General features: G+C 38.7%; 1 protein-coding gene and 1 long non-coding RNA gene across 3 annotated transcripts in view; both read right to left on the reverse strand.

Moving 5' to 3' along the window:
* The window catches only part of LOC309496466 (uncharacterized protein), a 38,209-nt gene that overhangs the window by 10,636 nt on the left and 1,760 nt on the right, over positions 1-25,813 (reverse strand). The window contains exons 5-7 of the mRNA XM_082166456.1: positions 24,381-24,607; positions 24,052-24,301; positions 23,417-23,530 (exon numbers count right to left, since the gene is read on the reverse strand). Coding sequence (XP_082022582.1) covers positions 23,417-23,530; positions 24,052-24,301; positions 24,381-24,607 — 591 coding nt within the window. The remainder of the gene's footprint in view (positions 1-23,416; positions 23,531-24,051; positions 24,302-24,380; positions 24,608-25,813) is intronic.
* Positions 624-21,936, reverse strand: LOC309496740. Of its 2 annotated transcripts, XR_014205205.1 has the most exons (9): positions 21,328-21,936; positions 18,172-18,273; positions 17,387-17,990; positions 12,927-13,061; positions 9,765-9,837; positions 9,641-9,686; positions 4,862-5,057; positions 1,055-1,140; positions 624-875 (listed from the first exon to the last, which is right to left on the reverse strand). It is a non-coding gene; the product is annotated as an uncharacterized lncRNA (long non-coding RNA). The 2 variants fall into 2 exon arrangements; XR_014205206.1 differs by lacking the exons at positions 4,862-5,057; positions 9,765-9,837 and having other exon boundaries at positions 21,328-21,926.

Here is a 25,813-nt window from a genome sequence, read left to right on the forward strand (position 1 = left end):
TGAAAGACCAAACCAGCCCTGAGTTTGACACAATCTCTGTGGAAGAGAAGATCATTGTTTGATCAAACTTTTTTTTTCATTGTTTTTACACTACAAACAATATAAGAGATGATAAAGCACATTTATTAACTGAAACTCAGTGGTGTAATGGGTAAATGAGTGCCTTTGAATCACAACACTGGAACAGAGACCTGTGATCAAATCCCACAGACACAATGAACATCTTTTCCTCAACCTAAGTTAAGATCAAATCTAAATGACCTTAAAAACATCATCAGTGCGTCTCAGGCTCTGTGGCTCAGTGGATAGTTGTCTACCTTTCAAACCAGAAAGTTCTGGTTCAAACCCAACATTTGCTGAAGTTCTTCATCATTTAACACAAAGCTCTGGATCAAACCTGTTGAAATCGCTCATCATCTCTGCAGTCTCAGTGGCTCAGGAGAGAAAGAGTTGTGTTTCAATCACAGCGTCCTGAGTTCAAATCCCACTATTGCTGACTTTCAATTATTCTCATTAGACAAGGAGTCCCAAAAACCAGTTGTTGTTGTGAAATCCATGATGGGCGAGTGGATAAACACACACTCTCAGAGGACAAGACTGTGATGAAGACATAGGATCAAATCTCACTTCAACTGCTTTATTGGAAACTCTCAGGATAATAGTGAAATAGAAGTTCCTTCACATGAAGCAACAAGAGATCTGTGGCTCACAGGTAAGAGCGCTGCCTCACGGTTCAGAGGTTGCTGGTTCAATCCCAGCCGGGTCTCTGCGATAGGAGTGTGTGGTGTGTGTGTGAGCGGCGCGTGCCCAAACGAGGGGGAAACCAGTGCGGTCTCCCCCCGGAGCTTCCGGCACAATCACCAGCAGCAGTTATGCTTTTGACAACAGGGAACAAAAAAGGTATTAGTACATAAAAAATTCACTCCCCGTTCCTCCCCCACTCGTTTAGGTTCCCATCATTTGCTTTTCAAAGGAGCGGCCCTTCAAAAAGACAGTGATAGGAACCTACATGTTTAGCACAGTAAAACACACAATCACACATCATATACATTACCTGTCCATGAGCAGAAGTCCATCATTACAGTCAATGTCTGTCACACGACTCTGAGCTCGGGATGTAATGGTTCAAACACATTCCTTCTGTAAAGAAACACATTTAAAAAAAAATAAAAAATTACTCAATATTCTACATCTAAAAAATGAGAATGTCAAAGTTAGTCTAAAGACTAGCTAATACATGAAAATGGAATAAATTGAAAGCCTAAAGCTGTACAGTGTGAAAAATATATTGCTGAGTGTATTATATTTCAGTGATGCTGTATCAATAATAATCTTTTAATTCAATTCAAATTAAGATGAGACTTTCCTTCACAATAAACAAGAGTAATCCTAAAAGGCTGATTTCCAGCACATGGTGTTAGCCCTGATCTGTTCTGGACTGTATTTATGATGCTTTACATTAGAAGTAAAATCACTGCATCTCTACAAAAGCATGAAGCAGCAGAAACACCAGAGCTTCTCACTCCAACTGACTCTATTAACAAACACCAGAGCTTCTCACTCCAACTGACTCTATTAACAAACACCAGAGCGTCTCACTCCAACTGACTCTATTAACAAACACCAGAGCTTCTCACTCCAACTGACTCTATTAACAAACACCAGAGCGTCTCACTCCAACTGACTCTATTAACAAACACCAGAGCTTCTCACTCCAACTGACTCTATTAACAAACACCAGAGCTTCTCACTCCAACTGACTCTATTAACAAACACCAGAGCGTCTCACTCCAACTGACTCTATTAACAAACATCAGAGCTTCTCACTCCAACTGACTCTATTAACAAACACCAGAGCTTCTCACTCCAACTGACTCTATTAATAAACACCAGAGCGTCTCACTCCAACTGACTCTATTAACAAACACCAGAGCTTCTCACTCCAACTGACTCTATTAACAAACATCAGAGCTTCTCACTCCAACTGACTCTATTAACAAACATCAGAGCTTCTCACTCCAACTGACTCTATTAACAAACACCAGAGCTTCTCACTCCAACTGACTCTATTAATAAACACCAGAGCTTCTCACTCCAACTGACTCTATTAACAAACACCAGAGCTTCTCACTCCAACTGACTCTATTAACAAACATCAGAGCTTCTCACTCCAACTGACTCTATTAACAAACACCAGAGCTTCTCACTCCAACTGACTCTATTAACAAACACCAGAGCGTCTCACTCCAACTGACTCTATTAACAAACACCAGAGCTTCTCACTCCAACTGACTCTATTAACAAACATCAGAGCTTCTCACTCCAACTGACTCTATTAACAAACACCAGAGCTTCTCACTCCAACTGACTCTATTAACAAACACCAGAGCGTCTCACTCCAACTGACTCTATTAACAAACACCAGAGCGTCTCACTCCAACTGACTCTATTAACAAACACCAGAGCTTCTCACTCCAAATGACTCTATTAACAAACACCAGAGCTTCTCACTCCAACTGACTCTATTAACAAACACCAGAGCTTCTCACTCCAACTGACTCTATTAACAAACACCAGAGCTTCTCACTCCAACTGACTCTATTAACAAACACCAGAGCGTCTCACTCCAACTGACTCTATTAACAAACACCAGAGCTTCTCACTCCAACTGACTCTATTAACAAACATCAGAGCTTCTCACTCCAACTGACTCTATTAACAAACACCAGAGCTTCTCACTCCAACTGACTCTATTAACAAACACCAGAGCGTCTCACTCCAACTGACTCTATTAACAAACACCAGAGCTTCTCACTCCAAATGACTCTATTAACAAACACCAGAGCTTCTCACTCCAACTGACTCTATTAACAAACACCAGAGCTTCTCACTCCAACTGACTCTATTAACAAACACCAGAGCTTCTCACTCCAACTGACTCTATTAACAAACACCAGAGCTTCTCACTCCAACTGACTCTATTAACAAACACCAGAGCTTCTCACTCCAACTGACTCTATTAACAAACACCAGAGCTTCTCACTCCAACTGACTCTATTAACAAACACCAGAGCGTCTCACTCCAACTGACTCTATTAACAAACATCAGAGCTTCTCACTCCAACTGACTCTATTAACAAACACCAGAGCTTCTCACTCCAACTGACTCTATTAACAAACACCAGAGCGTCTCACTCCAACTGACTCTATTAACAAACACCAGAGCTTCTCACTCCAACTGACTCTATTAACAAACACCAGAGCTTCTCACTCCAACTGACTCTATTAACAAACACCAGAGCGTCTCACTCCAACTGACTCTATTAACAAACATCAGAGCTTCTCACTCCAACTGACTCTATTAACAAACACCAGAGCTTCTCACTCCAACTGACTCTATTAATAAACACCAGAGCGTCTCACTCCAACTGACTCTATTAACAAACACCAGAGCTTCTCACTCCAACTGACTCTATTAACAAACATCAGAGCTTCTCACTCCAACTGACTCTATTAACAAACATCAGAGCTTCTCACTCCAACTGACTCTATTAACAAACACCAGAGCTTCTCACTCCAACTGACTCTATTAATAAACACCAGAGCTTCTCACTCCAACTGACTCTATTAACAAACACCAGAGCTTCTCACTCCAACTGACTCTATTAACAAACACCAGAGCTTCTCACTCCAACTGACTCTATTAACAAACACCAGAGCGTCTCACTCCAACTGACTCTATTAACAAACACCAGAGCGTCTCACTCCAACTGACTCTATTAACAAACACCAGAGCTTCTCACTCCAACTGACTCTATTAACAAACACCAGAGCTTCTCACTCCAACTGACTCTATTAACAAACACCAGAGCTTCTCTCTCCAACTGACTCTATTAACAAACACCAGAGCGTCTCACTCCAACTGACTCTATTAACAAACACCAGAGCGTCTCACTCCAAATGACTCTATTAACAAACACCAGAGCTTCTCACTCCAACTGACTCTATTAACAAACACCAGAGCTTCTCACTCCAACTGACTCTATTAACAAACACCAGAGCTTCTCTCTCCAACTGACTCTATTAACAAACACCAGAGCGTCTCACTCCAACTGACTCTATTAACAAACACCAGAGCGTCTCACTCCAACTGACTCTATTAACAAACACCAGAGCTTCTCACTCCAACTGACTCTATTAACAAACACCAGAGCTTCTCACTCCAACTGACTCTATACAAACACCAGAGCGTCTCACTCCAACTGACTCTATTAACAAACACCAGAGCTTCTCACTCCAACTGATTCTATTAACAAACACCAGAGCTTCTCACTCCAACTGACTCTATTAACAAACACCAGAGCTTCTCACTCCAACTGACTCTATTAACAAACACCAGAGCTTCTCACTCCAACTGACTCTATTAACAAACATCAGAGCTTCTCACTCCAACTGACTCTATTAACAAACACCAGAGCTTCTCACTCCAACTGACTCTATTAACAAACACCAGAGCGTCTCACTCCAACTGACTCTATTAACAAACACCAGAGCTTCTCACTCCAACTGACTCTATTAACAAACACCAGAGCTTCTCACTCCAACTGACTCTATTAACAAACATCAGTCCAGTAGATTACCTAAGACTACAACAACACACAAAAACCACCATATCTTATAATTCTGCTAAATAATATGAATATCAGGAGGCGATTCATTCAAAGATTATAACTGTAACTCAACAACTACCGATTCATTAGTTCTGAAGGTCTGAGGGAGTTCAGCAATAGAGCAGAATGTAAACAAAGACTAAATTACCTGACAGAGCAACTCATTTACTGAAGAAATTATCTATACTTACTGTTACTTACTGGTGAAAAGCGTGACACTCGATTCCCGCATTTTATCGGACTGTATGTCGGTTTATTTGCTGAAATATGTCCAGTTGTTTGATATTAATAGCTGTCATCTGCATGTGTTGTAGCGACTGTCATCAAGCGTCAATGTTGTCAAGGATCCAAAGGAGTCGCTCTGACGGTGAAACCCGCTCACGCCGCCTAGTGGAGCGGATGAAGAACTGCGCTTCAGGTTCTGTCGTTCTATCAGCACTGTAGAGCCAAACTGGTGCTCTGGGTAAGTGAACTTTCGGTCTCGGTGAGAGGGTTGACACATTTCATTTTCATATAGTTGAACTAATGTATGATTTTGTCAGGATCTGAGTCAGATCAGCTCTCCTCTGATGGGGTAAGAAAGACAGATCAAATGTTCTGCTGAAAGTCACATCTCAAGAGTAAACACACATGTGCGCGACGAAAGATCTGATTCTTTTAGTTTGTCTATCGTTTAAGTTTATTTGTTTTTATCTATTTTAAGTATTGTTTATTACGTTTGTTCACAGTTAAAAATATATATACAACGACTAAACATTTAATGGTGTTTAAAGGCAGTTTTCACTCGTTAATTTAACAGGCACATGCATTTCAAAGTTTCAGATCAGTGTTTCAGCGCCGCCTTGTGGACAATAAGCGTATCTGCATGAACCACAGCAGTGTGAAAGCATGAACAGAAAACTATAGTATGTATTTATTAAATCAAATTTATGATACTAAAAGAACAACACAGCCATTAGACTATGGGGTTTTCTTTATTAAATGAATGTTTTTCTGAAAATACAGCAGCATGTGAAATGTTCTCCAGTTTTCCACAACAGACTCAATGAGGGGATCTTCCTCTGTGTCACTGATGATGACGAGGAGGTGAATCTCAGAGTCCGCAGAGATCAATGTGTCTCATCCTTGTGGACAATAAGTGTATCTGCATTAATAACTGAAAACAGCAGTTGGAGGAAAGAGGGGCGTCTAATCCTGTTCCCGGAGAGACACTTTCCTGAGTTTATCTCCAACCTCATTAAACACACCTGGAGCGGCTGATCAAGGTCTTTAGCTTTACTAGAAACTTCCAAGCAGGTGTGTTGGGTGTGTTTCTAATTCATATAAACTTTATTTACTTGAATAAACAAATTATATTTACTAGTCATGTATGTGTTGTCAGTGTTTAACTGGTTAATATTTTATAATTTGTTGTACATGTGACTGATCCAGGTTCAGGCCTGAGCAGAAATAATAATAAAGTTTTGTCATACAAATGTACACAGATAATGTGGAGGAAATTATTAAGCGATTCATGTTCTTGAGCCAGTAAATTCTGACAAAGCAAAGAACACAAATACATTGAGCTACTCTGAACAATGCCTGAACTTCGTATTTTGAGCACTTCTTGCGTTGTTTTTGCCTCTTCACGATGACTCGCTTAATTTAGTCCTAAACTGTAAGTCGCTTTGGACAAAAGCATCTGCTAAATGAATAAATGTAAACACAAATACACTTGTCTGCATTCCAAACACTATCTGCCTCATGATCGTTGCAGGCTCTGTGGATGATTAACTGTCCTGGGTTCAAATCCCATTATTGCTTGTGTTTAATTGTGGGAATTATATCCAACAAAGTGTATCAAGACTGTTTCCAAATGCAAACTGACCAAATAAAGCTTAGTGGCTTCAGAAATAAAGCCTTGTGATTTAAACACAAGTTTCCTGTGAATCCCCCTATTGCTTACATTAATGCTGTAGATAAACTAAAAATCAACTGAATTGAACCAGCTTGGAGTTCACAAAGTCTGGCTCAGTGGTAAATCACTTGTCTCTCATATGTGGGGTTCTTGGATGAAGTCCCACAATTGCAAACATTTTACCATTATTTAACACAAAGCTCTCAAGAAAAACCCATCCAAAACATACATTTTCTCATCTGATTCAGTGGCTCAAGCGGTAAAGCGTTCCTGAACTCCTGAGTTTGAAACCCACTACTGCTTACATTAAATGTATTACCCATTACTAATATTTTGACTATATATTTCTGTAACGAAGCCCTCTGTGGCTCAGTGGTAAAACACTTGCCTGTCATACAATGAGTTCCTGGTTCAAATCTTGCAATTTCTAATATTTTCATTATAGAAAACAAAGCCCTCAATAAAGCTCAGCCCAACACATCCATCAGTATCTCAGGCTCAGTGGCTCAGGAGATAAAGCGTTGTGTTTTAGGGTGTACTCACACTAGCCAGTTTGAACCGTGCCCGAGTGCGTTTGACCACCAAAGCGCGGTTCGTTTGACTAGTGTGAGTGCTCCGAACCGTGCCCGGGCGCGGCTCGATTAGCCGGCCCTGGCCCGCTTGGAAGAGGTGGGCCAGAGCACGGTTCAGTTGGACTCGGGCGCGGTTCGCATGCAGTGTGAGCGCTAACCGTGCTGGACTCCATTGTGTTCAGTGAGAGCGCCGCTCTTCCTGTTTATCCCGAAACCGTCGCACCATAATGAAGTAAGCGTGCTCCGGCACGAATGCTGAAACCCTATGTGAGTGCAGGCCAGAGGGGGAGTGGGGAGGGGGGACAATCGTACTCGGGCCCGGTTCATGGCAACCGTGCCTAGTGTGAGTACACCCTTAATCTTGGAGTCACGAGTTCAAATCCCCCTTTTACATGCGTTACATCGTACATCCAAAAACATGATCCAAACTCCTGAATCAAACGTGAGAGCCATGATGGTGCAGTGGTTAAACACACATTACCTGCAGATAATACTGCAATGAAGACATGGGTTCAAACCCAACAAAAGCTTTTACCATTATTTAACACAAAGATCTCAAGAAAAACTCATTCAAAACATCAATTTTCTCATCTGATTCAGTGGCTCAAGCGGTAAAGCATCCTGTTATAGATTGTGGAGTCTTGAGTTTGAATCCCACGACTGCTTATATTAAATGCATTACCCATTACTAATATTTTCACTATATATTTCTGTAACAAAGCCCTCAATAAAGCTCAGCCCAACACACCCATCAGTATCTCAGGCTCGGTGGCTCAGGAGATAAAGCGTTGTGTTTTAATCTTGGAGTCACGAGTTCAAATCCCCCTTTTACATGCGTTACATCGTACATCCAAAAACATGATCCAAACTCCTAAACCAAATGTGAGAGCCATGATGGTGCAGTGGTTAAACACACATTATCTGCAGATAATGAAGACATGTGTTCAAACCCAACAAAAGCTTTTTCTATTATATAACACGAAGGTCTCCATAAAACACCATCCAAAACCACCATTGACACCTTAGACTCAGTGGCTCAGAAGATAAACTGTTGTGCTTTAGTCTTGGAGTCCTGGGTTCGAGTCCCACTATTGCTAAGGTTTAATTGTTGTCGTTAAATCAGACAAACTGCCCCAAACAGCTTCTCTCAGTGTGAAAGCCACGATGGCACTAGTGGCTAAACACACGTTGGTTGCGGACAAGGCTGCGATAGAGGAATGGGTTCAAACCCCACCTCATCATGTGGGAAACATCCCACAGGAAAACAGAAAGCTGAGGCAACAGCAAAGTACCTGGGGCGGTACACCAAACAAGAGGTGTGATGGAAAATATGGAGACCTGAGGCTCACAGAAAACTGAGCACTCTGAGAAACACGGACTCACTGGCTAAAGTACCTGGGGCGGTAAAACAGATGAGCTACACAACAGTGAGACACTCAAACCTGGGGCGGTAACACAGAGACTCGGGCTGGCTGACAAACCTGGGGCGGTAACACAGAGACTCGGGCTGGCTGACAAACCTGGGGCGGTAACACAGAGCTGAGAGATGAAGGCAGGAGAGGAGGAGGAGGAGGAGGTGCAAAGAAGGGGAAAAAAGCTTTTAATTTCTTTTTTTTTATAAAAAAAAAGTATTTTCTTTAATTTAAAAAAAATCGCATTTTTTCCCCAAAAACCTTCACTACCATTTAGAGGAACAGCAGAGTGGGGATTTGAACCCTGGTCTCCCACATCAGGTTTAGCTCTCACACCATGAGCTCTGACCGCTGGACCATCAGCATCTCACAACAAGAACTCTTCGTTTGTATACTTTGTAGAAAAGCAATTGCAGACATTTTGAAAAAAAAAAAAAGCAATAATAAATGCAAAAAATCTTTAAAAACAGATTTTAAAGTTGTCTAAAACTTAATAAATGTCAATTGACATATATACATTCATCAGCAGTGCACACACACTGCAAAAAAATTAAATAATAAATTTAAGTTAAAAAATAATTTAAGTAAGTTTGACCACAATAGGATGTTTCTATAAACTGCATCACTTCCGGCTGTGTAAACTGCATCACTTCAGTTCATAGAAACATCCTGACGGCTGTAAATGTGTCTAAAACTACAATGTGAAACAAATACAAAAATTATACTCCAGTAATTTACATTTATGCATTTGGCAGACGCTTTTATCCAAAGCGACTTACATTGCATTTCAAGGTTCTTATCAGTTCATGCTTTCCCTTGGCGTTGCAAGCGCTCAATATCAATAATACTAATTTTTGTCTTGATCAAACTTCTTTGCAGTTTTGTTGCGATGATACTTCTAATTACATTCATGTGTTTCATGCCACAAACTATAAGAACACTGAATAGAAAGAAAATGTTAGTGTGTATGTTTGTTCACACAACATTACTTGATGCCTTATTATTAATCTGGTGTATGTTGTGCTCCACACTACTGAACTCAACTGTGTTCATCAGCTTTCTCTGCTGAATGAATGCTGTGTGACTCACATGCTGTAGAAGTCGAGGTTATGGCCTTCAGTCTGTCTCTGTGATTCTGGGGACGCAAAAAAACATGTTTTACAATCTCTCCATCCGGTTCTCAATGTGTTGTAGGACAGTAAATAAAACTTACCAAACGGTTACCGAAAGTTCACCCAAAAATGTAAATTCTGTCATCATTTGCTCACCCTCATGTCATTATAAACCTGCATGACGTGGAACACAAAAGAAGATATTTTTGTTTCAATGGGTTTTAATGACCACTGACTTCTATTGGATGGAGAAAATAAAACAATTTTACTACTTTTACAGGCACCCTCATAATGCGATTATAATGAGAGTAAACTTTACCTCATGTAAACAATTCTTTGATCAAATTGATGCAATTTAGCTCATAATTGTAGTAACAATAATCGTAGTAAAATATGTGGCGTATGCATCTAAACCCTTCAATCGCATGTATTCCACTCTGACCAAAGTGTGCATGTACATAGGGCTGCACGATATTGAAGAAAAATGCGATATGCGATAACTCATTAAATAATGCGATATTCGATATGCGATCCGATAATGCTTAAAGTGTGTAAAATAAACTTAAATTTTCTTTAAAATATATTTAAAATGATATAACCTACATACGCGTTTCACATTCTTTTTGTGACAAGAAAACATCCCTACAACTTCTGAAAGTGAACATCAGTGTTTTACTGTCGCATAAGAAGTGTTATTTTAACATCAGTGTAAACCACGGGGTTTAGGGGTTCAGGAAAGCCTACATTAGGTTTATTTAACAACAGAAACTGAATAATCAAATGTAAAAATAAAACTTAGTTTTCACTCTATGAATTAAATATATACTGATTCTTATTCAGCCAAGAACAGTGAGTGATTTTCTCTTTGTCTTTTGATCATGACCCCAGTTATTGCAAGGTGTTGCGATATGCATATCGCGATATATACATTTGCGATATTTCGATAATTTCGATATATTGTGCAGCCCTACATGTGCTTGTGATGGACACTAGTGAGATGTCATGCACAGATTTGTAACCACAGCAGTAAAGGCAGCGTCACATTTTTGGGGTTCATGTGGACAACGTTGCGCGACACGAATGTAATGAAGTGTATTGTTGGTCAAAACACTGACATGAAGACATTTAGGCGCATCACAGTCAAAATCCAATACATCATAGAAATGTGTTTTGCATTTGACGCAAGTAGATGATGAGTTTATCATTTGTGCTGTGCACTGGGGTGTGTGAATAATGGTGGAAAAAATAACCACAATTCTTAGTGAATAATCAGAATAATGAAAACTGCATTGTAAACAGGAGTGAAGAGGTTTGCTTGTGTCATGTACACATCTTAAAGCCATTAAGTCCTTTACTCAGATTTTTGGACATAATAATCAAGTCTAGTCAATGACACATTTCTCAAAATATCTTTTTTTATGTCCCACAGAAGAGTTATACTGGTTTGAAACAACACGAGGGTGAGAAAACGATGACAATTATTAGTTGAACTATCACTTACAGTTGTGGTCAGAATTATTGGCACCCCTGGCAAAGATGATCAAAGATGGCTGTAAAAAATAGGCTAAATCTTCATTGTTTATTCCTTTGATCTTTCATAAAAAAAATGTGCTAAAAGCTATCGTGTGATTTAAGTAAAAAGTAATTGAAAGTGGGGGGAAACTCACATTATGAAATTAATGTTTTTCTCCACAATACGCACCCTTTTATTAAATACTTTCTGATCAGAGACCATTCCTCCATACAGAATCTCTCCAGATCCTTCAGATTCCCAGATCCATGTTGGTGCTCTACTCATTTTCTATGGGGTTCTGGTCAGGGGACTGGGATGGTCATGGCATTTTGTTGTCAGTGGCACATTTTTGTGATGATTTTGATGTTTGTTTTGGATTGTTGTCCTGATGAAAGATCCAACCACGGCCCATTATAAGATTTCTAGCAGAGGCCGTCAGGTTTAGATTTTTTAGCTTTTGGTATTTGCTAGAAACCATGTATCTGAACAAGATGTCCAGGACCTCCAGCAAAAAAAAAATATGCCCACAACATTAAAGATCCAGCAGTATATTTAACCGTGGACATGGGATCCCAGTTTGCACCAAACCCAAAAAGCTCTTTTGTTTAGTTTCATCTGACCACAGAATCCAGTCCCGTCGTGTCTGACAATCTGACCACTGAATATGCTGGAGCTTGTTTTTGGATGAAGGGGTTGTTTGATATATGAAGGGGTTGTTTGATATATTTTTTAGGCTTTCTGACCCCCAAGACTCAACTAATCTCTGCAATTCTCCATCTGTGATCCTTGGAGAGTCTTTGGCCACTCAAACTTTCCTCCTCGTCGTGCATTAAGACAATATAGACACACGTCCTCTTCCTGGCAGATTCGTAACATCTTTAGTTCTTAATTATTGCCCTGATGGTGGAAACGGGAATTTTCAATTCTTTAGCCATTTTCTTACAGCCACATTCTAGTTTGTGAAGCTCAACAATCTTTGCTGCACATCAGAACTATATTCTTTGGTTTTACTCATTGTGATGGATGATAAAGTGAATTTGGCCTTTGTGTTTCCTCATATTTACATATATTCTGGTGTGCTAAAAAATGTAAATATTAATGGGAATATACTTTAGATATTTTACTCATAACAAATTCTAGGGGTGCCAATAATTTTGGGTAACCACTTTTTGGTTATAGTTTTAACTATAAAACTATATCATATTTATAGTTATACTATAGTTAAAGTTATAGTAAAAGTATAGCTAACTAGCTAACCATGTTGTTGTTTTTTTGGCAGATTGATTAACCTACAATTTGTATAAAAGTTAAACTATGGTAAGTGTACCAAAACCATGGTTAATATGTGGTTATCCGGGTTTACAATAACCTTATTTTTTAGTAAAACCATGGTTAATGTTCGTAAGGGCCATTAGACTATTACCTAAAGTGACACCACAACATCAGCAAATAAAAAGCCCTATTGCTTATTATTCTACTTTATAAGCTTTATAGGAATCACTTAGATTTACATTATAAAGGTAAAGCAACAATTACTGATTCATTTGTTCTTCTAAAGGTCTGACAAGTGAGTTGAGAAATACAACAGTAGAGCAGCATCAACCAGTGACTCCAGCAAACTGATTTGACATCAGAAGAATAATACATCAATACTAACTTAATTAACAACTTAAATACAAATGAGGACTGTTATATAATCCGTGATAGTGACTTTACGAGAGAAAAGCACTTTATGCGTAAAGTTACTTACAGGTGAGTCGCGTGGCATTGTCGATTTCCCCCATTATCGCAATGTGTGTCAGTTGATTTTGCTGCTGGGCTGGACTATGTGCTGTTGAATGACACTGTCACTGAGCTGTCATCTGCAGGATCTGTACTTTTATGACTGTAAAACGATCAGAACGGACATCAGGTGTCATCATGTTGTTGACAAGGATCAAACGCAGTCATGAACGTGAAGCACTTACGCCCGTAGAGGAGCGAATGACAAACTGCACCAGTTTCTACCAGACGAGTCGTGTCTCACCAGCAACAGACTGAAAACCACTTCAAGTTGTGTTACTGACTCAGTTCTTAAACGTCTAGTTACTCATAAGAAAACTCAGAGTTTATTACGTTAACGTAAGACAGATGAAAAACAGGTGATGACCGGCTCCCTCTTGTGGTCAACAAGTGTATCAGCAGCATTAATACAAGAAACACCAAACTCAGAGTGGCAGTCGTTGGGGAGAGGGCACAAGCCGCACAACGTTGTATTTGATATATTTTAAAACAAATCAGGGATTTTGTCAGCATCTAAACCAGTAGATAAACTTAGAGTCTACAGGTAGGCCTAGCTGATTCAAATCAAATGAACTGGGGTAAGAGTCAGACAGATAAATGTGTTGATCTGAGAGTCACATGGAGGACACTCAAACACAAATATAATAGGGATAAAAGATCTTCTAAAACACTCCCTTTGGGTGGCTTGTTTAAGTGTGAAGTTTTTTAATGATCTTTTAAGTATTCTTTATCGTTTTCTGTTCACAGTTAAAACAATGGTGTTTGTAGATTCACACCAGTTTTCGAGAAAAGCTTTATTGTTTATTATGAACAAAGGGCCGATGGTCTAATAGTCTAATTATCATTAAAGTCTGTATCAAAATGACTTATGACATATATTATAATGCTGAAAAAACCTGTCTGCTGGTTGGCTGGTTTAAGCTGGAAGTAGCTGGTTTCCCAGACTGGCCAGCTAAAACAAGTGGCCAAAACCAATCTTAAACCAGACTGGTTTTATCCGGGGGGTTTTTCTTCGGCAGAGAGCCTCTTCTAGAACAGATATAACACTATGCAGGTTTGTTCAAAACACAGATTTTCTTAAATCGATTGAACTGATAGGATTATAAAGCTAATTCTGCACCAATCAAATATCTTCCGCTCTTCTCACTGTGATCATAACAGAGTACAGATGTCTATACAACGAGTAAATGTTCCACAGAGAAATGGGGGCAATAATTTATACTAAAATATGTATTTGCATGAGTCATAAAAATCACCCAAGAAATGTTTTAATAGGACTGTTTAATAACTGTAATGGGATCCTAATATGAACAATACATGACAGATTACTGCTGTTAAAGAAGTAAAAGTGTATTACATCGAGATTGCTTTTGTTTTGTCTGTAACTTAGTGATGTAAAACTGCCTTTCTGATTTACAACTGTAGACAAAGAAGCTTTATGCAGTTTATATTGTAGCATTTGCATAGGCTACTTTATTGACACACAGACATACAACAACTATTTTACTTTCTTTTTTTATATAATACATAAATTAGCCAATAAAAAATCTGACATGCTGGTAAAATGTCTTACAGGTAATATTAGGTTTAGTAATCGAATCAGAATAGATGGTAGGAAAAGTTAATAAAGTTTCTAAAAAAAAAAAGGCATAGTTGCACTTTAAGCATAGCGGACGGTGAAACACTTTTTTAGTTTATTAGACTCGATATGCACCTGTGTAATTCACACAAATCACCACAGGAGGGCAAAACTCTTTTATGTTCATTAGACTCGATTTGCAACGGTGTAATTCACACAAATCACCACAGGAGGGCGAAACTCTTTTATGTTCATTAGACTCGATTTGCAACGGTGTAATTCACACAAATCACCACAGGAGGGCAAAACTCTTTTATGTTCATTAGATTCGATTTGCAATGGTGTAATTCACACAAATCCCCACAGGAGGGCGAAACACTTTTATGTTCATTAGATTCGATTTGCAATGGTGTAATTCACACAAATCCCCACAGGAGGGCGAAACTCTTTTATGTTCATTAGACTCGATTTGCAACGGTGTAATTCACACAAATCACCACAGGAGGGCGAAACTCTTTTATGTTCATTAGATTCGATTTGCAACGGTGCAATTCACACAAATCACCACAGGAGGGCGAAACTCTTTTATGTTCATTAGATTCGATTTGCAACGGTGCAATTCACACAAATCACCACAGGAGGGCGAAACTCTTTTATGTTCATTAGACTCGATTTGCAACGGTGCAATTCACACAAATCACCACAGGAGGGCGAAACTCTTTTATGTTCATTAGACTCGATTTGCAACGGTGTAATTCACACAAATCACCACAGGAGGGCGAAACTCTTTTATGTTCATTAGACTCGATTTGCAACGGTGTAATTCACACAAATCACCACAGGAGGGCGAAACTCTTTTATGTTCATTAGTTTCGATTTGCAACGGTGCAATTCACACAAATCACCACAGGAGGGCGAAACTCTTTTATGTTCATTAGACTCGATTTGCAACGGTGCAATTCACACAAATCACCACAGGAGGGCGAAACTCTTTTATGTTCATTAGATTCGATTTGCAACGGTGTAATTCACACAAATCACCACAGGAGGGCAAAACTCTTTTATGTTTATTAGACTCGATTTGCAACGGTGTAATTCACACAAATCACCACAGGAGGGTGAAACTCTTTTATGTTTATTAGACTTGACTTGCAATGGTGTAATTCACTCACCAGGGGGCCAATGTTTCGGAAAAAACTGGAGCTTCCCCGGGCGCCGCCATTGATTAGCGGACCATCACCTGCTGTTAGCATTTCATTGACTCCCATTCATTTTGGCGTCACTTTGACAGCGAATAACTTTACATCTGAGGCGTTTAAAGACTCCATTTGTCCATTATTTATTCCTAAAGAAACACGAAAATGTATAAAAGGCTCCATTACCTTGTATCTTATGTCATGGCCCCGTAGAAGCAGTTTTTGTAAAAATAGGCTAACGATTGCGTCATAACCACACGACTCTGTCGCACAGTAGAGAGATTACCGTATGGAAAGGAGGAGAAGCTCGCAGGCAATCGGGGGGATGTGGAGGCAAAATGACAAAATGATTAATCAGAATACTTAGCAAAAGTTTCTCCTGCTCCTAGCTCATGGACACCTCCCACTCACACTCTCCGTCTCTGCAAGTTTCGGAAGGGAATGATTCAGATTTCTCTTGACACAGCTACTAGAAGACAGACGGGTTGCTCACGTCACATCTACGTCGTCAAGCTCAGTTTGAGTCTGCGCAGTACGCTCGACCATCAGGAAGTGAGAGCTTCTTTTCTCTTTTCTACTTTTCTCCATTGAAGTCTATGGGGTCGCTGTGTCCATTTCTTTTACTGTCTATGAAAATCACCACAGGAGGGCGAAACTCTTTTATGTTTATTAGACTCGATTTGCAACGGTGTAATTCACACAAATCACCACAGGAGGGCGAAACACTTTTATGTTCATTAGACTCGATTTGCAACGGTGTAACTCACACAAATCACCACAGGAGGGCAAAAAAGATTTTAATTAATTAAACTCGATTTGCATCATTGTAATTCACAAAAATAACCACAGGAAGGCGCAACACATTTAAATTCATTGGACTTAATTTGTTTTGGTGTAATTAACAAAATTCAGCACAAATAAGCCAAAGTGTTTTGACTTATTTGCAAATATATTTATGGACGGAACATCGGTATGATTGGCAGTTCATATGTTTTTCTGCTCTCACCCTCATTTTACACTTGCTCATTAGACTCAATGTAATTCACAAACTCACCACAGGAGGGCGAAACCCTTACATATATTTCTTGTAATCAATTTACACCGGTGTAATTCACTCCAATCACCACAGGAGGGCGCAATTACAAGCTTGGATCATAGGGCTTGGATATAAAATCAACTTGAGAAAAACAAGCAGTTTAACAAATCAAAAAAGTTATTCATCAAGAACAGCTCAGTATAAACAGATCTTTTTGTTTACTCGGTTAATTAATGAAGTATAATTAATCCTTGCAATATCAGTGATTATCAAGTATTGTAATTGAGTATTTTTCCACAATGACAAAAAGTATGTCTTAAGGTTTGAACTACGAAAAAAGTAATTAAATCTAATATGAAAGACCAAACCAGCCCTGAGTTCGACACAATCTCTGTGGAAGAGGATCATTGTTTGATAAAAAAAAATTTTTTTTCATTGTTTTTACACTACAAACAATATAAGAGATGATAAAGCACATTTATTAACTGAAACTCAGTGGTGTAATGGGTAAACGAGTGCCTTTGAATCACAACACTGGAACAGAGACCTGTGATCAAATCCCACAGACATGATGAACATCTTTTCCTCAACCTAAGTTAAGATCAAATCTAAATGACCTTAAAACCATCATCAGTGCGTCTCAGGCTCTGTGGCTCAGTGGATAGTTGTCTACCTTCCAAACCAGAAAGTTCTGGTTCAAGCCCAACATTTGCTGAAGTTCTTCATCATTTAACACAAAGCTCTGGATCAAACCTGTTGAAATCGCTCATCATCTCTGCAGTCTCAGTGGCTCAGGAGAGAAAGAGTTGTGTTTCAATCACAGCGTCCTGAGTTCAAATCCCACTATTGCTGACTTTCAATTATTCTCATTAGACAAGGAGTCCCAAAAAACAGTTATTGTGAAATCCATGATGGGTGAGTGGATAAACACACACTCTCAGAGGACAAGACTGTAATGAAGACACAGGATCAAATCTCACTTTAACTGCTTTATTGGAAACTCTCAGGATAATAGTGAAATAGAAGTTCCTTCAGATGAAGAAACAAGAGATCTGTGGCTCACAGGTAAGAGCGCTGCCTCACGGTTCAGAGGTTGCTGGTTCAATCCCAGCCGGGTCTCTGCGATAGGTGTGTGTGTGTGAGCGGCGCGCGCCCAAACGAGGGGGAAACCAGTGCGGTCTCCCCCCGGAGCTTCCGGCACAGTCACCAGCAGTGGTTATGCTTTTGGACAACAGGGAACAAAAAATGTATTAGTATATAAAAAAATTCACTCCCTGTCCCTTCCCCACCCGTTTAGGTTCCCATCATTTGCTTTTCAAAGGGGCGGCCCTTCAAAAATAAAGTGATAGGAACCTACATGTTTAGCACAGTAAAACACACAATCACACATCATATACATTACCTGTCCATGAGCAGAAGTCCATCATTACAGTCAATGTCTGTCACACGACTCTGAGCTCTGCTTCTGTTGGCCGGGTTTACGCTCCACAACACATCACCGATTCTGTAGAGTCACGGCATAATCAAACACATCATTACACACTGTAAACAAACACATCATTACACACCGTACATCTAAACAAACACATCATTACACACTGTAAATCTAAACAAACACATCATTACACACTGTACATCTAAACAAACACATCATTACACACTGTACATCTAAACACACACATCATTACACACTGTACATCTAAACACACACATCATTACACACTGTACATCTAAACACACACATCATTACACACTGTACATCTAAACACACACACATCATTACACACTGTACATCTAAACAAACACATCATTACACACTGTACATCTAAACACACACATCATTACACACTGCACATCTAAACACACACATCATTACACACTGTACATCTAAACACACACATCATTACACACTGTACATCTAAACAATCACATCATTACACAATGTACATCTAAACAAACACATCATTACACACTGTACATCTAAACAAACACATCATTACACACTGTACATCTAAACAAACACATCATTACACACTGTACATCTAAACAATCACATCATTACACACTGTACATCTAAACAAACACATCATTATTACACACTGTACATCTAAACACACACACCATTACACACTGTACATCTAAACACACACATCATTATTACACACTGTACATCTAAACACACACACCATTACACACTGTACATCTAAACACACACATCATTACACACTGTACATCTAAACAAACACATCATTACACACTGTACATCTAAACACACACATCATTACACACTGTACATCTAAACACACACATCATTACACACTGTACACCTAAACAAACACATCATTACACACTGTACATCTAAACACACACATCATTACACACTGTACATCTAAACACACACATCATTACACACTGTACATCTAAACAAACACATCATTACACACTGTACATCTAAACAAACACATCATTACACACTGTACATCTAAACACACACATCATTACACACTGTACACATCATTACACACTGTACATCTAAACACACACATCATTACACACTGTACATCTAAACAAACACATCATTACACACTGTACATCTAAACAAACACATCATTACACACTGTACATCTAAACACACACATCATTACACACTGTACATCTAAACACACACATCATTACACACTGTACATCTAAACACACACATCATTACACACTGTACATCTAAACACACACATCATTACACACTGTACATCTAAACAAACACATCATACACACTGTACATCTAAACACACACATCATTACACACTGTACATCTAAACACACACATCATTACACACTGTACATCTAAACACACACATCATTACACACTGTACATCTAAACACACACATCATTACACACTGTACATCTAAACAAACACATCATTACACACTGTACATCTAAACACACACATCATTACACACTGTACATCTAAACACACACATCATTACACACTGTACATCTAAACACACACATCATTACACACTGTACATCTAAACAAACACATCATTACACACTGTACATCTAAACAAACACATCATTACACACTGCACATCTAAACACACACATCATTACACACTGTACATCTAAACAAACACATCATTACACACTGTACATCTAAACACACACATCATTACACACTGTACATCTAAACACACACATCATTACACACTGTACATCTAAACAAACACATCATTACACACTGTACATCTAAACACACACATCATTACACACTGTACATCTAAACACACACATCATTACACACTGTACATCTAAACAAACACATCATTACACACTGTACATCTAAACACACACATCATTACACACTGTACATCTAAACACACACATCATTACACACTGCACATCTAAACAAACACATCATTACACACTGCACATCTAAACACACACATCATTACACACTGTACATCTAAACACACACATCATTACACACTGTACATCTAAACAAACACATCATTACACACTGTACATCTAAACAAACACATCATACACACTGTACATCTAAACACACACATCATTACACACTGTACATCTAAACAAACACATCATTACACACTGTACATCTAAACAAACACATCATTACACACTGTACATCTAAACACACACATCATTACACACTGTACATCTAAACACACACATCATTACACACTGTACATCTAAACACACACATCATTACACACTGTACATCTAAACACACACATCATTACACACTGTACATCTAAACACACACACATCATTACACACTGTACATCTAAACAAACACACATCATTACACACTGTACATCTAAACACACACATCATTACACACTGTACATCTAAACACACACATCATTACACACTGTACATCTAAACACACACATCATTACACACTGTACATCTAAACACACACATCATTACACACTGTACATCTAAACACACACATCATTACACACTGTACATCTAAACACAAATCTGAATTTACAAAAAAAATTCTAAAATTAAATCTGTTATACATCACTAATGCTGTATAAATCAATCTACTGTTCGTCTTGTTCAATTCAATTACTGTTTTACAGGCCACAAAATTATTAAAACACAATAAAACTAAAAACTAATTCCTCATTCAAAGAATGCCAGACCTACAAAACATCAGTCAAGATTACAGAAATGATACGCGATGCAAAACCAACCGCAAAGTGTCTAGTCACTGCTCTTTACTTCATTGTTTCATGTTTGTAGTAATATTATGACATTTTCAAATAAAATACAATTTTTAAAGGATGTTTCACTCTCATATTCCAGTCATAACAGGAAGTAGAAAAGCATGAAGCAACAGGAGAACATCAGAGCTTCACACAACTCCTGCTGACTCTCACATTAATCCAGAAAACACTGTAATAGTCCTTCTTATCAGAGGGCGATTCATTCAGAGACTAAAAAGGTAACGCTACAACTAGCGATTGGTTTGCTATAGAGCGAGCGAGTCATTTGACAAAAGAAATTGACTTTATGTGGAAAGTTACTTACAGGTGAGTCGCGTGACACTCGTTTCCTTCATTTTATCAGTCTGTGTGTCGGTTTTATTTGCAGTTGAGCTGGAATATGTGCTGATAAAGTGACATTAAGAGCTGTCATCTTCTCATCTGCAGGATCTGCACGTGTTGTTGTTGTTGTTGTCAAGCAGCAGAAGTGTCAGACTGAAGGAGAAACCCGCTTCTGCCGCCTAGTGGAGCGGATGAAGAACTGCACTTTACTCTCGGATTATAGTGGCGAGATCACAAGAGTCATCATGAAGCAGCAACAGAAACATGTTTAAATCAGTGCAGTGGCCATCTTTCACAAAGCCTGAGCCTATGTTACTTCATACACCTACATTAGAATCCCACTCTTTGTTAAAATGCTTTAGTTTCACTGGTTTTGTCCAACTATAAAAGACATGCCCATAGGCGTCGATTTCGGGGGGGACGGGGGTACGCGTACCCACCAGATTTTGTCATGAGTCATTTTGTACCCACCACTTTTAACTTCAGTCCATATTAATTTGACTATTGGTTCAAATTTTTTTTTTTTTCGTTTTCAGTGGTTATGAGGAGCAATATGAGAGAGAAATTTGGTAATCATTGTCTGACCCAACAAAAAAACATTATAATATTCATTTTATTTTATGTGTTCGCATTTATGAGGGAAAAAACAACTTGTCAGTTCTGAGCGTGTCAACGTGAGCGCTCTGAAAGCGGCACTAAAATACTGCTTTAAAACATTCACAGAGACCTCAAACAGAACAGCTGGCTTTCTTTAAATTGAATTTCGTTTTGTATTAATTATATCTTCATTTTAATCAATGTTTCATGAACAAATTGCCTGGATTTAATAAATAAGAAGTAAATATAACAGAATCACGACATGGAGGCGCCGGCGAGTGAACTGGAGTTTGTCTCATAAATGAACCGAAACTCAGCGTATAATGCACATTCACATTCACAGCGTATTTAGACACATTTAGACGCATTCATAATCATTACTTTTACCGGTCCTTTTTTTCGATTTCGAACCAGGCAACAGGACATCTGGTGAGCGAGCGACCCTGCGGAATGAACGAGCGGAGTGGAATATTCAGAAATGCGCTCTCCACTCACGAGCTCTGATCGGAACAAACCCGAACCTCACTGTCTGCTGAACTTGCGCAAAAACATCAAAATATAACCAGCTTTTTTAAATGGTTTTTAAAACTAAACACTATTTTAGCACAAATTATGAGCTTATTGGCGATTTTTTATTTATTTATAATTATTGACAAAATTCGAATAGGCAAAAGTTTTTTTTTTTTTTTTTTGGGTGGGCCTGTTGAAAAGTGTCTGAGCTACAGGACATCGTCTTTCAAACCATAACCTGCACGAAAGAGAGAAAAAAAATGAATGCGTCATTGTACCCAGCACTTCTGAAAATGCACTTCCGAATGCGTCTCTGTCCCCAGCACATTTCAAACCAAACTGACGCCCATGGACATGCCCCCCCCCAAAAAAGAGGTGTAAGTTGTGGTGACTGAGTGGTTTGAGCTTGTTCTCCCGGCCTGGACACTGAAGCATGGTTGCGTTGAGGAACGGTCATCTGATCATGATCCGAGACAGGCGTCAGGAGTGATCGGATCAGGTGAGAGAAGCTCGGGAACAAAGGGGGGAGGGAATATCCAGAGACTCCTCCCTCTGGGGATTTCTCGGACCATAACCAGCAGTGGTTATATTTTACGTCAAATGTTTACTTATATTAAAAAAATTCAGGCTCAGGACTAAGTCAACAATTTTACAGTTGCTTTTTTCAGATAACCAGCTGCTCTGACTGGACCATGACTAGGGCTCCTCCTCATTCCTCCATCCTCTTGTCCTCGTCACTCCATTTGTTGATCTGACCAGGATTTGAACCGGAAACCTCTGAACCGTGAGGCAGCGCTCATACCTGTGAGCCATAGATCTCTTGGCTTAGAACTCATATATCACTGTTGTGACCCCGTGATTCTACAATAAACCAGTTAAAGTCAGATGAGATTCAAACCCGCGTCTCTATCGCAGCCTCACACACAGAGATCGTGTGATTAACCACTCGCCCATCATGATCTGACACTCGCCGGTGAATATAACCAGCAGTGGTGGGATCCGAACACAGGGCATCACGATTAAAACACAACTCCTCATCTCCTGATTCACTTATCAGTGTTTTGAGCTTTAAGTATTTGCTTGAGTAAATGATGAAACACATATGCAACGGTGGGGTTTGAACCGAGGCTTTCCTGCACGATAGGTGAACGATTATCCACTGCGCCTGTGAAGTCACGTTTGCCTTCTGGTCTTACATCATCAGGTTTACTGTTTTTTTAAATATATATTTTATATATATTTCTATGACTGTACAATATTGCACTATTTAAAATTTGTTTTCTTATTAATATTATTATTGTGTTATATTTTATTTTTGTGTAATAACTATGTATTTCTGTATTTTTCTTCTACACTGGAAGCTCCTGTCACCAAGACAAATTCCTTGTGTGTGTAAACATACTTGACAATAAACCTTCAGGAGCAATACTGAAGAGCCCTACACTATGGCAATAGTGGATTTAAAACTAAGAGATGTAAAATGTACTGTTATTAAAAGCATGTTGCAGTTAATGCAGAAAACCAGCATCCTTTTTTTTAGCATGTTCTTCATTTGCGCCTTTATTTTAACTTATAAAAGAATACATTCATTAAAAACAACTAAGTGGAGCCGTAAGTGTTGTGGAGGAAGTCGATGACTGCAGACGTACTGGATAAATTATTGAACACCCTCCTCTCGGGCTGAGAGGTGATGCGCTCCAGCATGTAAATCAGGTGATGGTGGAAACAGCTGAAGGGGGTCCCGTGCTCCACAGCGATGTCCACCCAGTCCCACACACACTGCAGCGGGGTCTCCTCGTACCCTGCGAACATGGCAGGATTGGCCAGCAATCCCCGAGCAGCCATCACACCTGCAGAGAATCAGAGGTATCAGATACAGGTATCAGATAAAGATCATCCATGTGGAGAGGCAGTTGATCTGACACACACCATCCACCCCTGTGAGGGCGTAGGTGGCCTCCACATCCTGCAAGCTCTTGATGTCTCCATTAGCGATGACTGGGATGGAAAGGCTATCCTTGATGGTCTTGATGGCATCATAATGAACAGGCTGGTGCCTCTCGTCAGATGTACGCCCGTGAACTGTAATCCACGAGACGCCCGCTGCCTCCGCCTTCTGACAGAGATCCACTGTCTTCCTGACATCTTTGTGAATTCTGAAGACAAGAAAAAACAAAACTGCCAGTAAATGTCAAGCCACTTTATATATACATATATATATTTATTTATTTATTGTCAAAAGTTTGCAAAAGTCAAAAAAAAAAAAAGTCAAAAATTATTTTTTTAATGTTTTTGAAAGAAGTTTCTTTTGCTCACCAAGGCTACGTTTATTTAATCAACAATATCCAAAAATCATTCTAATATGATGATTTGGTGCTCAGGTAACATTTCTGATTATTAGCAATGTTGAAAACAGTTCTCTGAATAATAGAAAGTTCCATGAACATAATTTATTTGCATTTATTAAGGCATTTATTAAATAGAAATCTTTTGTTGCATTATATATTATGACTTTACTGTCACTTTTGATTAATTAAATGCATTCTTTGTGAATAAAAGTATCGATTACACTTTATTTTAAGGTGTCATTGTTACAGTGTAATTATATATTTAAGTACTGAGTAATAATAATTAACTACATGTACTTACTATAGAGTTAGGGTAGGATTAGGATTTGGTCGAGGGTTAGTTGCATGTAATTATGCATAATTTACTGTTACTACTATGGTAAGTACTTGTAACATATGTAACAAGGACTCTGTAAAATAAAGTGTTACCAAGGTATTCATTTCTCTCTTGAATATGAAGCAGCACAACTGTTTTCAACATTGATAATAATCAAAAATGTTTCTTGAGCATCAAATCAGCATATTACATTGATTTGTGAAGGATCATGTGACACTGAAGACTGGAGTAATGATGCTGAAAATTCAGCTTTGCATCACAGAAATAAATTCCATTAAAAAATATATTACAATAGAAAACAATAATTTAAATTTGTAAAACTATTTCACAATATTGCGTTTTATTTTTTTGCTGTATTTTTTATCCAATAAATGCAGCCTTGGTGAGCAGAAGAGATGTCTTTCAAAAGATATAAAAAAAATTTACCAACACCAAACTTTTGAACAGTAGTGTATGTAGTATTTATCACCTTACGTTAGTATACACTGTCTGTACGTATATATATGGACAAAGTTGGACATGTTTATACATCCAACTTCATATAAAGACATAAGTAACATTTTTAGACAAAAAAGGGAGTTGAGAAACACACTGTTTTAAAGTGATCAACTGTCCAATGATTTCAACAAGTTTTAAAATGAAGACATTTTTCGAATTCATTAATAAAAGTTAGCAAA

The sequence above is a fragment of the Leuciscus leuciscus genome (genome assembly GCF_965113295.1).
Source record: "Leuciscus leuciscus genome assembly, chromosome: 4".
Lineage (NCBI taxonomy): Eukaryota > Metazoa > Chordata > Actinopteri > Cypriniformes > Leuciscidae > Leuciscus > Leuciscus leuciscus.